At 40.6% G+C, this 17,972-nt stretch overlaps 1 protein-coding gene across 1 annotated transcript in view; it reads left to right on the top strand.

Moving 5' to 3' along the window:
• The window catches only part of LOC109919640 (mastermind-like protein 2), a 37,663-nt gene extending 22,891 nt beyond the window's left edge, over nt 1-14,772 (top strand). Inside the window, exon 4 of the mRNA XM_048597683.1 lies at nt 13,312-14,772. Coding sequence (XP_048453640.1) covers nt 13,312-14,348 — 1,037 coding nt within the window. The 3' untranslated portion in view covers nt 14,349-14,772. The remainder of the gene's footprint in view (nt 1-13,311) is intronic.
• Nucleotides 14,773-17,972: the final 3,200 nt, after the last annotated feature.

Genomic DNA, 17,972 nt, shown 5'->3' with positions numbered 1-17,972 from the left:
TTGGGAGATTAAATTTTAAGGGAAAATATACAGTTAGTGCAGCACCATTAACAGCATTGATTTACAGAGGGATCTTGGGGTTCAAATCCATAGCTCCCTGAAAGTGGCCACGCAAGTAGATAGGGTGGCAAAGAAGGCATGCTTGACTTCATTGATCATGGAATGAAGTGCAATAGTCAGGATGTCATGTTGCAGTTTTATAAGACTTTGGTTAGGCCACACTTAGAGTATTGTATTCAATTCTGGTCGTCACATTACTGGAGGCTTTGGAGAAGGTGCAGAAGAAGTTTACCAGGATGCTGCACGGATTGGAGGGTATGAGCTATAAGGAGAAGCTAGAAAAACTCTTGAGGGTTTCTTTGGAGTGGCGGTGGCTGAGGGGTCAATCATAGAATCCCTACAGTGTGGAAACAGGCCCTTCGGCCCAACAAGTCCACACCAACCCTCAGAGCATCCCACCCAGACCCAAACCCCCTAAAACCCACCTAATATACACATCCCTGAATAATATGGGCAATTTAGCATGGCCAATCCACCTAGCCTTCACATCTTTGGACTGTGGGAGGAAATCGGAGCACCCGGAGGAAACCCACGCAGACACGGGGAGAGTGTGCAAACTCCACACAGACAGTTGCCTGAGGGTGGAATCGAACACGGGTTCCTGGCGCTGTGAGGCAGCAGTGCAAAACACGGAGCCACCGTGCCGCCCCATTTGATCATTTGAAAGAAGTCTATAAAATTATAAGATGTATTGATATGATTGCCAGTCAGAATTTTTTTCCTAGTGTTGAAATGTCTAATTCTAGGGACCATGCATTTAAGGTGAGAGGGGGAATCCTCAGCTCGCCAAGAAGAGGTCACAGAGATATAGTGGTCAGTGAATTGGCACCTCCCCAGCCACTATCTTCATCTACAGCAAATGTGGCAGAAACTGCCTTGCCAGAGTTGAGCTTCTGAGTCCTACCAGCTGATGTTTAACACCCAGGATTGGATTGCCTGGTGTTCACCCATTCATTAGAAGGAAAATTGACTCAAAGTCACTTACCGCCTTGCAATATCCAGCTACAACTCTCCTTGGCCAATCTGATCAGTATGAGCAAAATATTATTCAGGTCAATAAGCTTGTCAATATGGCTATTGACCTTTAATTATTTGCTTAAATATAGCAGACAAGCAGCCAATTTAACAACATCTAACTAGAATATTCAAGGGCAATCTCAGGGTGTTGAGACAGTGCTGCACTCACCATCTGACTTACTTTCAGTAATACCTCTGCTGAAAACATGGCCAGCAAGGATACAGCCAGCGTAGCACAAACCGTCATCTTCTGAGCCGTAAGGCTGCTGAGTGTTATGGACCACACCAAACCCCCTCAAAATATATTAAGAAGATAGCCTATAACCTAACTTTTTCTTATTTTAAAGACATGTGCCAGGCGATCTGTTCCGGATGCTATTCAATTGGTCAAACAACCAGTCTTGAAGCAAAGCACACTTTATTTAAAATATAAATTTCATAGTTAAAGTACAAACAAAAGAAAGAAGATATTTGAATAACTTAGCTCTGTTGAAAATTTAACAGAAGAATTATTTAATGATTAAATAGTAGCTATTCCAATATAGTAACATCCCATAAACACAGCCTTATCAAAGACACATTCAGTAGAATAGATTGTCTCGCATGCAATTCACTAGTCCAGGAGGAAAAACATCAAGAGAAAACTCTGAGAGAGAGAGTAGCAGGAGAGTAGCATGTACTGCAGTTTCCAACCCAGCATCAAGACCACAGAAACTGCTCCTGAAAAACTGGAACTAAAACTCCTGGTTCTGTGGGAGTTTGACTCCATCTATTCAAGCAACTTCTGTTGTTCAAACTTTAAAAAAAAAACCAAGCTGTTTTTTTTATTGGCTTTGGAGCAGACTGCCTGGTGCCTCTGTCACAACTTCTTTTCATTAAAAAAAAACAAAATACACCTCTTAGAGCCATAGAATTGTCACACTTTCCCCCTTAAAAAAATCAAAGCACAAAGATGGCTTCATTTTTAAAAACCATCATGCTTAAATCTTATGCTATATTAGCTCACTACAATACGCATGCATTACACTGACTCTAAGCATGCAAACATTCCCTATTGCAGTCCTTTTCAGTCCGTTTCTTCCCGTCACGGAACACCTCCGTCATCATTCATCAAAGTCGGGACAATCATCTCTGGACTTAAGGTTGAGTTCAACACGTTCAAATTCTGAAGCTTTACTTATTGCACAATGTATCTCTCTCCATCCCAGTGGGACTACCTGTCTTTTCAAGTCTGGCAGATAGACCCATTCTCACAATCCGATCTCTCAAACTGAACTATCAACATGTTTTCTCCACCAGCATCCTACACCCGCTACCCCTAAAATCGGTCACCCCAAACTATAACATAAATGCTGTCCTCTCCACAGTTCACTTCAGCTGTGATGAAGAGTCATTTAGATTCATAATGTTAGCTTGTTCTCTCTCCTTGGATACTGCTGGACCCACTGATCTCCAGCATTTGTTGGTTTCAGTACAGATTCCAGCATCTGCAGTAATTTGCTCCTTATTCCCACATCTGTCTTCTCAGTGGTTTTTCTAAATCACCAACACTGTGGCTTTACAGTGAAAACATCTGAGCTTTTTTGTATATTCTTTTCCCTACCACCTGAGGATTTTTTTTGCCCCAATTTCTATCCCTCACAGTTTGAAAGTGATGCAGAAAGCCAAATTTTAGTTTATGAACCTACTCACAATCAGCGGCCATTTCCGCTGCTAAGCTTGCAGTCTTAACTCTCTGCTCTTCCACATAAGTTCTCACTACCTCAGAAAGTGAATTTTTGAACTCCTCCAAAACAAAAGTCTCTCCAAGAACATCATATGTTTGCTCTCTTTTCAATGCCTTTATCCATGTATCAAAATTACTTTGCAGATCCTTTCAAGCTCAATGTGTATTTGACCAGGGTCCCTCCTTAGATTCCTGAAGTGTTATATGTAGGCTTCTGGCAATAGCTTATATGCACTTAAGATGACTTTCTTCACCTCCTCATGCTCCCCAGATACCTTCTCTGATAGTGATACTAATACCTCACTAGCTCTGCCTACCAATTTTGTTTGGATCAACAATACCCACATGGTCACTGGTCACTTCATTTGTTCAGCGTCTTGAGAATGCAGAATATAGAACATGGAACAATATAGGACAGGAATGAGTCCTTCTGTCTACAGTATTGTGCTGAACATGACACCAAATTAAGCTAATCCCTTTTGCCTGCCATTGGTCCATATCTCTCTATTCCTTACATAATGACGTGCTTATCTAAAAGTTCCTTAAACATCTCTATCGTATCTGCCTCTACACAATTCCTGGCAGCACGTTCCACACTTCTACCACTCTGTGTGAAAAACATACTCTTCACATCACCTTTGAACTTTCGCCCCTCTCACTTTAAATGTATCCCCCCTAGTTTTAGACATCTCAAAAACAAAAACGGAAGTTGCTGGAAAAGCTCAGCAAGTCTGGCAGAATCTATGAAGAGAAATCAGAGTTAATGTTTCGGGTCCAGTGACCCTTCCTCAGAAAATTTTGACTCTGGAAGAAAGTTTCTGACCATCAACCCTATCTATGCATCTCAGAATTTTATAGACTTCTGTCAAGTCTCCCCTCAGCCTCCTCCACTCCAAAGAAAGCAACATGAGTTTTTCTAGTCTCTCCTTGTAGCTCATACCCTGCATTCCAGGCAGCATCTTGGTAAACCTCTTCAGCACCCTCTCCAAAGCCTCCATATCCTTCCCGTAATGTGGCAACTAGAATTGAATGCAATATTCCAAGTGTGGCCTAACCAAAGTCTTATAAAGCTGCAACATGACATCCTGACTCTTACACTCAGTTCCCCAACCAATAAAAGCAAGCATGCCATATGCCTTTTTACCACCTATCTATTTCAGAGAGCAATGGACAGAAACCTGAAGATCCCTCTGTACGTCAATGCTGTTCAGGGCCCTGCAATTAACTTTTCCTTAACATTTGATGTCCCAAAGTGCAGCACCTCACACTTGCCCATATTAAATTCCATTTATCCACCCATATCTGCAACTGATCTATATCCCACTTTTTCCTTTGACAACCTTCTACCCTGTCTATAACTGCACCGATTTTTGTATTGTCCGCAAATTTACTAATCCACCCATCTACATTTTCATCTAAGTCATTAATATATATCAGAAACAGCAGAGGTCACTGTACAGATCTGTACGGAACACCACGAGTCATGGACCTCCATCCTGAAAAACAATTTTCCACCACTACCCTCTGCCTTCTATGGGCAAGCCAAATCTGAATCCACCCAGTGAGTTGCCATGGATTCCATGCATCGCAATCTTCTGGATGATCCTACCAAGAGGGACCTTGTCAAAAGCCTTACTAAAATTCATGTGGACAACATCCGCTACCCTATCCTCATTGATCACCTTTTTAACCTTCTCAAAAAATTTAATCAAGTTAGTAAGACATGGCCCGCCCACACAAAGCCATGATGACTGCCTCTAATTAGGCCATGCTTTTCCAAATGTGCGTGATTCCTATCCCGAGGAATTCTCTCCAATAGCTTCCCAACCACCCATGTGAGACTCATTGATCTATAATTTCCAGATGCAAAGGTGGGAAAAGTCAGAAATCACATGACTTCAGGTTATAGTCCAACAAGTTTATTTGAAAACACAAGCTTTCAGAGCCTCAGTCCTTCTTCAGGTGTTAGTGAGAGAGGTAGTATCCAACACAGAATTTATAAGTAAAAGATCAAAGGTTTACACCATTAATGAGGATGTACTAAACAAACCTAAGATGCTGTTAAATCTTTAATCAGTCAGAAGTTTTTAATTGATTAATATGTATCTGTAAATCCCCGAATTCCTTTCAAGTCACAGTCCTGAAAGAACTAAAAGGTTTTATCAGTGGAATGAAGTGTGACATTTTGGGTCAGACACTGCATGTTAGTTCTCTCAGGGCAGTGACTTGAAAGGAATTCGGAGATTTACATATATGTATTAATCAATTAAAACCTTCTAGCTAATTAAAGATTTAACAGCATCTTAGGTTTGTTTAGTACATCCTTATTAATGGTGTGAACCTTTATCTTTTACTTATAAATTCTGTGTCAGATAATACCTCTCTCACTAACACCTGAGGAAGGACTCAGGTTGCAGATGTTTGTGTTTTCAAATAAACCTGTTGCACTATAACCTGGTTTGATGTGATTTCTGACTATAATTTCCTGAATTGTCCCTATTTCCCTTCTTGAACAGAGGAACAGAATTAGCTACTAACCAGTACTCTGGGACCTCTCCAATGGCTAATCAGGATGCAAAGATCTTGGTCAAGGTCCCAGCAATCTCCTCTTGTGCCTCTCATAATAACCTGGTGTGGATACCATCAGGCCCTTTGGACTTATCCATTTTAATACTCTTCAAGAAACCCAACACCACTTCTTTCTTGATCTTAAAATGCCCTAGCATATTAGCATGCTCCACACAAGTCTCGCTATCCTCCATCTCTTTCTCCTGGGTGAATACTGACATAAAGTACTCATTTATGATCTCACCCACTGTTATGCCTACAAGCTCAAGTTCCCTCCTTTATCTTTGAGTCCTACCTTCTCCCTAGTTATCCTTTTGTTTTTAATGTATGTGTTGAGTACCTTGGGATTCTCTACATGCCAAGGTCATTCCATGGCTCCTCTTGCTCTGCTAATTTCCTACTTGAGTTCTTTCCTGTTTTCTTTATATTCCTTATAGGCCATGTTTGATTTTAGCTTCGTAGACTTTACATGTGCTTTCTCAAATGAAATGAAAAAGGCCTTAACATTGAACTTTGGAAACACTTGGACATATTTAAACAGATCCCCACCAGGCATTTGGCTCTGATGGGATTGCTCTCCATCACTGACCTCATCACTACTCTTACTTTTCACCTCTACCTCCAGCATTTTAAGTCTGCTTTGAGTTTTCAGTTCCAACCTCTGAGGTTCAAAATCTCTCTTTTTCTTTGGTTGATTGATTGATTGATTTTATTGTCACACGCACCAAAATACAGTGGAAAACTTTGTTTACAAGCGGTACGGGCAGATCACAGCAAGCAAGGGATGTACAGATCAAAAAGACTTAAAGGCATTCAGGTTACATTGCAAGTTACATTATTTGAGGCTAGAGTCCATTCAACAGTCTGATAATGGCTGGAAAGAAGCTATTCCTGAACCTGCTCGTGCGTGTGTTCAGGTTCCTGTATCTTCTGCCTGACGGAAGAGGTTTTAGGAGGTCGTTAGGAGGTCGATGGGTCTTTGATGATGTTGGCCACCTTTCCACAGCAGAGAGCCATGTAAGTAGAGTCCATGCATAGACGGTTGGCTTCCTTGATGTTCTAGGCTGCACACATCACCTCTATAATTTCTTTTGGTCCTGGGCAGAGCAACTGCCATACTAGGCTGTTATGCACCTGGACAATATGCTTTCAATGGTGCATCTGTTGAAGTTGTTGAGGGACCTTATGGACATGCCAGATTTCCTGAGCTGCCTGAGGAAGAAGAGTCATTGCTGTGCTTTCTTGATTGTCACACCTGCGTGGGAAGTGCAGGACAAGTCATCGGTTATTGTCACTCCGAGGAATTTGATGCTCTTCATTCTCTCAACCTCAGTTCCATTGATGTAGATGGGGGCATGTTCTTCTCCTTTCTTTCTGAACTCGATGATCAGTTCCTTAGTTTTGCCAACATTGGAAGACAGATTATTTTCATTGCACCACGTCACCAAGCCCTCTATCTCCCTTTTGTATGTTGACTCGTCATTGTTAGATATCCGTCCCACTACGGAGGTGTCGTCAGCGAACTTGTAGATGACATTCATTTGGAATTCGGCAATGCAGTCGTAGGTGTACAGGGAGTACAGTAGGGAGCTGATGACGTGTCCTTGGGGTCTCCAGTGTTAAGTGGTACTGTGGAGGAGTTGTGGTTACCTATCCTCGCTGATTGCAGCCTATGGATCACAAAGCTGAGGATCCAGTTGCAGAGGGCGGAGCCAAGACCAAGGGTACGCAGTTTTGAGATCAGTTTGGAGAGGATAATGGTGTTGAAGGCGGAGCTGTAGTCGACGAGCAGGAGTCTGATGTAAGTTTCTTGTCCAGATGTTCCAAAACTCAGGTATGGCATCTTCTGTGGACCTGTTGTACGGTGGTTCAGTGGTTCAGTGGTTAGCACTGCTGCCTCACAGCACCAGTGGAGTTTGCAAGTTCTCCCCATGTCTGCATGGGTTTCCTCTGGGTGCTCCAGTTTCCTTCCACAGTCTAAAATGTCCAGGTTAGGTGAATTAGCCATGAGAAATATAAGATTACAGGGATAGGGTAGAGTCTGGGTGGGATGCTCGTCGGAGGGAGGGTGTGAAGTCGATGGGCTGAATGGCCTGCTTCTACGCTTAGGCATTCTTTGTTGGATTCTATGACGATGCTCATCTTTTCTATCATAATTTAAACTGTTTAATTTCCGTTTCATGTTCAGGCTGCTTCATTTGCAATTAAATTCCAATCATTTCTAAAGATTCCAATGGCATTCCTAGCAACTGTAAATTCTGCGTGATTGCCACAATTATTTCCCATTTCCTCAGACACAGGAAACCCCGACTCCAACTGGTTAGCAATTCCAAAAGCCTTTCTCACTTTCTGTAAAATACCTGAAGTGACTTCTTCCACCCCTAGGAAATTCTTAGTGACTGAAAGAGCCATTATTACACAAGGCACATCCTATTTAACTGAAACACCCATAATTAAAAAAATACCCACCGCTCACTGCCTTTGAGTCCAACAATCCTAAACCCAATTTAGAATTAGAGATTTTGATCCTGACAAGAGCCCCCAGTTTGTTACGGACCAGACCAAACCCCTTCAAAATATATTCAGAAGATATTCTATACCCTAAGTTTTTCTTATTTTGAAGGCAAGTGTCAGGCATTCCATTCCGGATGTAATTCAATTGGTCAAACTACCAGTATTGAAGCTTTATTTTTTCCACTATAATTAAAGTACAATAAAAGAACAAAGAAATTGGAACTTGATTGAAAAACATCAAGAGAACTCTGAGAGAGAGTAGCAGGGAATGACGTACTACAGATTCCAAACCCAGCAACTGCTACTGAGAACTAAAACTAAAAGTCCTGGTTCTACTGGGAGCTTGACCACATCCATTCAGGCTGCTTCTATTGTTCCAACTTTAAAAAAAACCCAAGGCCTCCCAAGCTGTTTACTTTATTGGCTTTGAAGCAGACAGCCCATACCTCTAATACAAACATTTTTATTTAAAACAAAACAGGACAAAATACACCTCTTAAAAACCATAGTATTGTCACATAATAAGCTGTGTTGAGTCTGCAATGTACATATTATGTCTACATGTGAAACAAAAATAATTGCCATTAATTCTAAATAAGAGAGTATGTTTACTTCCAATATAATCTTCAGGATTTCAGGTGGGATTTCACTTTATGCAGAACCCACTTACAATTTTCTTTTCATTTTAAAAGTAGGGTAAAATGGAAATTGAAAATGATTTCTTTAACCTTGCACTGGACTATGAATGGGATTTGCTCTATTGCTTCTGAAGTGTGCAAGTGTTGTAAGATGAGTACAACACTTGCACACTGCTCATGTGTTGATGTGATTGGCAGGAAGTGACAGAAAACTATGTGGCCCAGAGGCTGTGCTCCAACACAAATTAGGTGGAAGAACCAGATTCCAGGGTTGCTTTGTGAGAGTCTTTCGTGCATCAGGGATGAATGGAGGCATGGCAGGGTAGGCCTGCTATTTCCTGCACCTCCTGACAAAAAAGAAAGGAAAAAACATTTAGCCTATACTGCAGTCAATCCTACTCTGACCTGACTCAAGTCTGAGCAAAAATTACAGATTTGTCACTGTGACTATATGGCTAATAACCACAACTTAACTTTTAATAAGGCATCCAAAAGGCAGAAACATTATACAACAAAATAACGCCAAGTCATGAAGGTAGATGTTGAGCTGGAGCTAGTTTATGTCAGGGAACACAGGAGTGATAGATAACAAAAAACTGCATGCTTCTGGAGGGAGAAGGAGGCACGGTGATTTGAGGACAGTCCTGGTAGAAAAGGAGAGAGTCATTGAAATGAACACAATAAAGCAAAATGGGGAGATTTCAAGTGACACTTATTTGCAGAGAAACTTCATTCTTAATGATCATCATCAACTTGATTGGCAGCCATATTTTCTACAGGCCAGACCTGTTCTCCACAGCTGGATTAATCATACCACCTGATACCTTCTTCACATCAAAGGCTACGGCCATACTGCAGACTAGAATCATGATAGGTGATTACAGTATAATACAATACCCTTTTATTGTCATGTGTACTCCATTGTAGGTGTACAGTGAAAAACTTTTACAATATCTGACTTCTTATGGCGACATCTTAGGTAAAAGTACTGAGGTACAATTCTTGGACACAGCAAAGCAATAAAAGTAGTTGCATTATTTATAGAGTTGAAAAATAAGTTAAAAATAGGACATCATTAAAGGATTGTCATTACAGTAAGGATGGAAATTTCAAATAGACATTACAGGGTAACAGCTCAGCATAGGGCCTCTACATGTGGTTTGACCACCCGCACCAGACTACACCCCAACAGTCATCCCCGCTCTGCACCAAGCCCCAAACCACTCTGTATCAGCACTCTAGGACTGCATCCTCAGTGCTGTCTCTGTCTGGGACTCACTGCCTGCACAATGGTCTGGGGCTGCTTCCCCATGTGCTGCTCTGGGGCTGTTTCCCCACACTTCTCTGAGGCTCATATGTGTTGCTCCAGGGCTCACTGCCTGCGCTGTTCTGGGTCTCACAGCCCTCGTGCTGCACGAGAGCTCACTACTTGCGGTGTTTCAGGTCTCGTAGCCTATGCACAGTACCAGGGCTCACTGCTCCGGGGTCTTGCTGCCAGCAGTTGCTGCGTCTGGTGCTGAGGAGAGTGAAGAATAGAAAAAGAGAGAAAATACAAGAAAAAGAAAAAGAACAGGCGGAGCAGAGGAGCTCCAGAAGGAGCGACCTACTCTGCTACTATTTTCCAAATCAGTGACCAAAACAGCAGCACATTCTGCTTTTATTATACAATTTCTTTTACACTATCAGTCCTAACATCTAGAAATTGATATGTATTTAATCAATTTATGGATTTTCAAAATATTTTGCCCCAGAAACGGAAAACTAAAATCCCAACATGCGAGAATACTTTCTTTCTTTTGAATTTTTAACCCTGATTTTAAGCAGAGCTGTTCGGACAAGTGGGAGCTGAAGCAGGCAGGGTTAAAATTTCTCCTTTGGTGTAATTGCTGCATTTTCAGCCATCAACTGTATTTGATATGATAAAACTAGTAGAATTTTGCATTCCTATTGTAAGGGAATCTAAAGTGGAATCATATAATCTAGATAGCTTTGGCAAATAGGGTCAAGGAGAATCCAAAGAATTTTATAATTACATTAAGGGCAAAGGAATAACTACAGAGAGAATAGGGCTCCTTAAAGATCAATAAAACTGTCTACTTGTGGAACCACGTGAGATAAGTGCAGTACTAAATGAGCATTTTGCATTGGTATTTACAATGGAGAATGATATGGAAGCTAGAGAACTTGGAGAAATAAACATGATTTCTTGAAAAGAATCCCTATTACACAGGAAGAGATGCTAGAGGTCTTAAAATGCATAAATCTTTGGACCTGATCAGGTGTATCCCAGAACTTTGTGGGAAACTAGGAATGTGATTGCTGGGCCTCTTGTTGAGATATTTGTATCATCGATAGCTTTCGGTGAGGTACCAGAAGACTGGAGGGTGGCTAATATGATGCCATTATTTAAGGAAGGTGGTAAGGAAAAGCCAAGGAACTATACACCGATGAGCCTGATGTCAGTGGTGAGTAAATTGTTGAAGAGGATTCTGAGGAACAGGATCTGCATATATTTGGAAAGGCAAGGATTGATTAGGGTTAGTCAATATGGCTTTGTGTGTGGGAAATCATGTCTCACTAACTTGATTGTGTTTTTTGAAGAAGTGACATAGAAGATTGATGAAGGCAGAGCAGTGGACATTGTCTGTATGGACTTCAGCAAGGCGTTCAGCAAAATTTTGAATGGTAGACTGGTTAGCAAGGTTATATCATGCGGAATCCGGGGAGAGCTAGCCATTTGGATACAAATGTGGCTTGAAGGTAGGAGACAGCAGATGGTGATAGAGTGTTGTTTTTCGAACTGGTGGCCTGTGACCAGTGGTGAGCCGCAAGGATCAGTGCTGGTTCCATTGCTTTTTGTCATTTATGTAAATGAATTGGATGTGAATATTGGAGGAATAGTTAGTAAGTTTGCAGATGGCACCAAAACTGGTGGTGAAGTGGACAATGAGTACAACGGGACTTCGATCAGATGGGTCAACAGGCCAGGGAGTGCCAGATGGAGCTAATTTAGATAAATGAGAGTTGTTGCATTTTGGTAAGGCAAATTTGGGCAAGACATATACACTTAATGGTAGGATCCAAAGGAGTGTTGCTGAACAAAGAGACCGTGGGGTGAAGGTTCATTGTTCCTTGAAGGTGGAGTCACAGGTAGACAGGATAGTGAAGATGATGTTTGGTACACATGCCTTTATTGGTCAGTGCATTGAGTATAGGAGTTTGGATGTCAAGTTGAAGCTGTATAGGATATTGTTAGACCACCTTTGGAATACTGTATTCAATTCTAGTCTCCCTGCTATAGGAAAGATATTGTTAAACTTTAGAGGCTGAATCGGCTGGGGCTATTTTCCCTGGAGCATCCGGAGGCTGAGGGGGTGACCTTATAGAGGTTAATAAAATCAGAAGGGGCATGGATAGGGTGAATAGCCAAGGTCTTTTTCCCAGGGTAGGGGAGTCCAAAACTAGAGGACATATGTTTAAGATGAGAGGGGAAAGATTTAAAAAGGACTTGAGGGTAAGCTTTTCACGCCATGTTCGGTGCATGTATGGAACGAGCTGCCAGAGGAAAAGTTGGAAGTGGGTACAATTATGTATGAAAAGTATTTGGATGGGTATATGAATAGGAAGGGTTTGGAGGGACATGGGCCAAATGCTGGCAAATGGACTCGATTAGTTTAGGATCTGAAATTTAGGATCTGGGCAAATTGGACTGAAGGGTCCGTTTCTGTGCTGAACAACTCTGTGATTCTATAATCACTTTATTTGCGGAAAAGTATGCATGTAGTAATTTTTTAAAATTCATATGCAAATGCTTTAATTTGGAGGTCATCAACCTGATGCTTTTTGATGCAGCAAACATTTTCAGGATGAACTTATTTTAAAATCAATCTGAAGGTTTTTAACTTTAGGAAAAGGTTAGCAAACAAAAAAATGGACTAAGAAAGACTAGAGGTGAAATTCGTCTTTGGTTCAAGCCTAGCAGCCAACAGCAAATAGGCTGCCATTTACAGATATTTTTAATCAACTTGTTCATCTTGTCTTGGCACATCTCTGAAGCAAGTGGGGTTTGAACTTAAGAGAATCTGATCTCGAGGTAGGATCATTATTACTGCACCACAAGAGCCCCAAGGCTGCCACTTGTACACTGACCCAGTTTTCTTTTGATTATATTGGCAGCAGAATTACTATTAGTATGTTGAGGTTTGCAACCAATTAATTTCACTGCTGAGAAATAATGAACAAAGCAGATAAACAAGATTGAAATCAAGCAAAAACTGATGTCTTTATTTTGTTACTGCTTTTTCCGGTTCTGTGGTACTGTTTTTCCTCTGTCACTGATAATACCCTATCGTCAACCAACACAAGATCTGCTAATTTAACACTGACTAGGTATTGTTCAGAGAAATTTTTGATTGAGCTGTATTTGTCTAGCAAGTAGTAATGAGCCCATTTATATGCTGACTTACACATCCCTGACTTGTTCATTGAACGATCCAACATTGGCTTTTCTCCTGACTTGAAATCCCAGTAATTGCTATGTATAGTTATGTTGATAAGCCTGAACGTTACGATGAATTTAAAACAATTCTGACACTCGGACTCAAATCTATAAGCCCTACCAGCCACCTCCAAATCTTGGATCAGCCGAGGAATTCACGAAATGTTTCTTTGTAAAATTTCAACTATTTAACCTACTTTCTGTATTTATCCCACCGTAAATTGTACCTTTGTGCTAGCCTGTATTGGAATGTGTATTATGAAATAAATGACTTTAACTTAATCTTACAGGTGCTGCAGCTGCAATGCGATTAAACTCCTCTCAACCTCTGTCAAGCCCTGCTCCAAATCATCGGAGAGTGCCTTCAAACTCCAGCATTTTGCAGGTGAATCCAGCAAGCAGCCAAGGACCTAGAATGCCTCCTATTTCGGGAACTCAAAGTGACAGAAGCACAGGAATATACAGTAGTGTGTCACCTTCTCAGCAGGGAGTGTATACCATTTCTTCCAGTATTAATCAATTGCAGCATCGCACAAGTCAAAGTCAAATGGGAATGACACAGATCAATGTAGCAGTGCCAAGGCAGTCAACCTTGGGTCAAGGGACTACAGTGTCAGGGTTTGGTACTGGGTCTGTTGGAAGTTCTGCCATGTCACAGCAGCAGTTAAGACCGGTTCTGAACCACATAAATACCAGTATGTCTGCAGAGAGACTTACAAATATGATGTCCAACTTCAGTATGGCACCGCTGAACTGGACGCCACCCGGAGTGCAGGTAACTCTAAAACCGACACAATTGGGACCTAACATAAGATTCTCTAATAATGCTTCCTTTCCAAATCAATCAGTGCAGTCTAATATGTCCAATCAACATTTTTCTCAGCGAGGCATGGCACCACCACCAAACCAGATAGCTCCTGGAGTTCAGATACGAACTTTGAGTCAAATGAACCAAACTAGAAATGCACAGACCATAAGCTCACTGAGTGGGCCATCTCCAAGAGTTAATCAGCCAAGGCCACAACCACAAGCTATATCTGTAATGAATCAGACAGCAGCAAGCCTGGTTGTAATGAACCAGGCGTCAGCTGTGCAAACATTGCCCACAACCAATTTTTCTTCCACCAACCAGAATCCTCAAGGTTACCAGGGAACAAATCACAACAGTGACTTGGCATTTGACTTTCTCAACCAACAAGCTGATAATGCACTATCTGGACTCAGCGGTGACTCAGATTTCCTTGACTCATTGATAAAACATAGCACTGGCAATGATGACTGGATGAAAGACTTAAATCTGGATGAAATTTTGGGGCAACATTCATGAAAAATTCTGAGGATTGTCAAATGTTATCTATCTGTGGAAATGTACTCAAGGACAGAATTTATCAGCGCCTGTAGCTAGTTGACACAAAGCCCACAGGAAATCGCAGGTGTGCACAGTTGTGCCCGAATGGATACAGTTTGCCGAATGGACTTGCACCAGTACATCCTCAATATGAAATGTCTATTATTGTGCTCAAAATATGTAGATTTTATGTGCTTAGGTATTTTGTAAAATATGTTTTTTTAACTGAAAATCATATTCTCTGTAAGAAGATTATATTTATACATTTTTTCTGAAATAAGTTCTGTGAATCACTGTAGTGAAATTTGTTTACTTACAAAAATTAAATTGTACATGTTTGTTTTCAGTAATAGTTTTAAATTGACTTATGTTAGATCAGTGATCTACTTATTGGTTTCAAATGCATTCAGTGGTATCTTTTAAAGTGTTTTCCAGTATAGTTATTGCTTTATAAGTGGTTTCATTGATTTACATTTATTCATTGTGATCTTCTGTGGAAAAGCATGCTAAAATGCTGGTTATAAATTCCGGTATCATTCTGCTACTTCAGACTGTCTGAGTTAAACCCTAAATATGTGTATCAGTGTCATTGTGTATTTCCACTTTACCATGAAGACAGGAAACATTTTGCAAATCATGAATGTTTATCAGCCCAGGCTATGTCAAAAATCTGAGAGACTCATGATCCAAAACAAGCTTCTACACATCTACGTTCAAATCTGGAATGTGTGACATTCCAGCCTGCCTGTTGTGTATTGTTTGAGCTTCTTCAGTTTTCAACTTGGTTTTGTGATGGAGCCTTGAACATACTGCCACCTCCAAAATTCATTCACTTTCCCTGGACCCTCACAAATGACAATGTACGTGGCTTTTCTAAAGATAAAATTTCTATCCTTAGCATTTTCAATGTGTCTGTGACTTTTGACATGGTTGACCACACCATCCTCTCCAATGTTGTCCATCTGGGTGGCATTGTTTTTAGCCAGTTCCATTCTTAGCCATCTAGTTTTGGGTATAGAATTACTTGGTTTGACTTCTCCCACACAGTATTACCTCTGGTGACCTTTAAGGATCTATCCTTATCTATTTCATATCTATATGCTGCCTTCAGTGACATCCAAAAGCACAGCATTAATTTTCACATGTACACTTTGATGTCAGCCAGCTCTAGCTCATCACTAGCTCTGGAATCCTTAACTGTTGCTAAATTATCAGACTACTTATAAAATACTGGATGAGCAGAAATTTCCTCCAGTTAAATATCTGTAAAACCGTTTGTGGTTTCTGCTCCAAACTTCGTTCTCTAGCTATTGACTCAATCTGTCTCATTGGCAACTATCTGAGATTAAGCCATCTATTTACAACCATGATGATCTCAAAATGATCTTCAGATCTCATATTCACACCATTCTTAAACCAGCTTATTTTCACCTGCATAATGTCACCTAAGTTCACACTTCTTTCAGTTCATCTGTTGCTGAACCTCTCAGACATGTGGCTTGTTGCGTCTAGACTTGACTATTTCAATGCACTTGGCTAGTCTGTCATTCTACCTTCTGAAAACTGAAGTTTGTACAAAACTCTCCCATCATTGTTTTAACTTGCATCAAATCTCTTACATGTAAACTTACTGACCTACATCGTCTCTTGGTCAAGCAATATCTTGATTTTCAAATTCCAATGCTTATTTGCAAGTTTTCCTACGACCTCACCTCTCTCTCCACTTGTCATCTCCTCTCATTCCACAAAACTCTGAGTTACCTGCATTCCTCTAATTCTAGACTTTTGAACATCACCAATTTTAATTGCACCACCATTGGCAATCATTCATTGTCTAGGCCTTGACCTCTTGAATACCCTCTTTGCCCTCCCTACTTTACTTCCTCCTTTAAGTCACTCCTTAACACCTACCTCTTTGAGTCATCTTTGACTGTTTTTGGCCATCTTGTTTGGCTTGGTGTATTATATTATGGTTTGCATTGCTATTGTGGAGCAATTTGGAAAGTTTTAATATTTTAGAGAACTTAATATGCATAATTTGCAGGTGGCATGGTGGCTCAGTGGTTAGCACTGCCGCCTCACAGTGCCAGAGGCCCGGGTTCGATTCCACCCTCGGAGGACTGTGTGGAGTTTGCACATTCTCCCTGTGTCTGCGTGCGTTTCCTCTGGGTGCTCTGGTTTCCTCCCACAGCCCAAAGATGTGCAGGCTATGTGGATTGGCCATGCTAAATTGCCCGTAGTGTTCAGGGATGCGTAGATTAGGTGGGTTATAGTCTGGGTGGGATGTTCTGAGGGTCGGTGTGGACTTGTTGGGCCGAAGGGCCTGTTTCTACACTGTTGGGATTCTATTCTATTCATATGTTCTTGATGCTTTTGGTGCAGTCTCTCTGGGAGATGCAAGTTCCTTAAAATTTTGATTTCAGAAGGTTGTGCTTCCAAAGGGCCAATTCCATGGTGTAACATTATTACTCATTTTACAGAGTTCTTCTTAGTTTGGAGGTTTTTGTCTGAAAAGGTTTTTCAATTTTGTGCCAGTATGAAGTATATTTTTCTAAGTTAGTAAATACATAGGAGGACCAGTTAGCTACTTGCATAGTTGTTTGGAGTAATAACAACAATGGATTGGTTTCAATCCTGAACGAGCTGATATTGTTCTTGGACTTCCTTCTTCTCCTTGACCCAATGTCATATCATGGGGCCATGATTATGATCCCTCAGACAATATACATATCAGAGAGAGAGGAAGGTGACACCCTTAACCTTTGATAAAGTATTGCCAATGGCACTAGTGCAAGTATTCATCTGATTCCATGCTCTAATTTGAATTCAGTTACAACATCACTGTTTATGAAATTTCTAGCAAAATTTACAGAACTCCTTTTCAACCAATAACTTATATATTTTTGATAAACAATAATTAAGCATTTACAGAAAAGTGATGCTCTCACAGTGGATTGAAATGTTCTTCACAATAAGAGGTGCTGTGACCGCAAGGGTAAATGGGTAGATTACTGCTGTTCAGAAGTTAACCAAGGCTTTTCAATCAGTTCTAGTTAAATTTGGTCTAATTGCCCATAATTACACATAAGCTTTGCAGGGTTAAAGAGGATTGAAACCATGTTTTCTGGTTGAAATTGGGCAGCAATATTAGAGTTTATGAAATCTATCTGACATTGGTTCTAACCTGGGGAAGGTTAACTTCATTAAATGACAGTAATGCATAAATTAAGAAAAGAATCTCTTCATATACTTTTAATACCATTAGCAGCATTAAATGGATGAACATGATGATGTCAGAAACAAAGCACTAGAATTGTCATTTACATTGTGCATTTTTCGCTGCTGAGTTTGGATTGAATAGATTCAGATTAATTATCTGTGACTGAACACTTCCTGTTTTAGAACTGGTCTGAAAACCAATGCAGTAATGTATTTATCTTTAATTATTTACAACACATATGAAATGGCCTAATAACAAAGTCAAACACTATTCCGCCATAATAAAACAATGAACTGTGGATTCTGGAGATCTGAAACAAAAACAAAATTGCTGGAGACTTCAACAAATCTGGCAGTATCTGTGGGAAGAAAGCAGAGTTATGA

This window comes from Rhincodon typus, chromosome 6 (assembly GCF_021869965.1).
Source record: "Rhincodon typus isolate 14 chromosome 6, sRhiTyp1.1, whole genome shotgun sequence".
NCBI lineage: Eukaryota > Metazoa > Chordata > Chondrichthyes > Orectolobiformes > Rhincodontidae > Rhincodon > Rhincodon typus.
The sequence above is the reverse complement of the archived record's forward strand: the minus strand, read 5'-3'. Positions and strand labels throughout refer to the sequence as shown.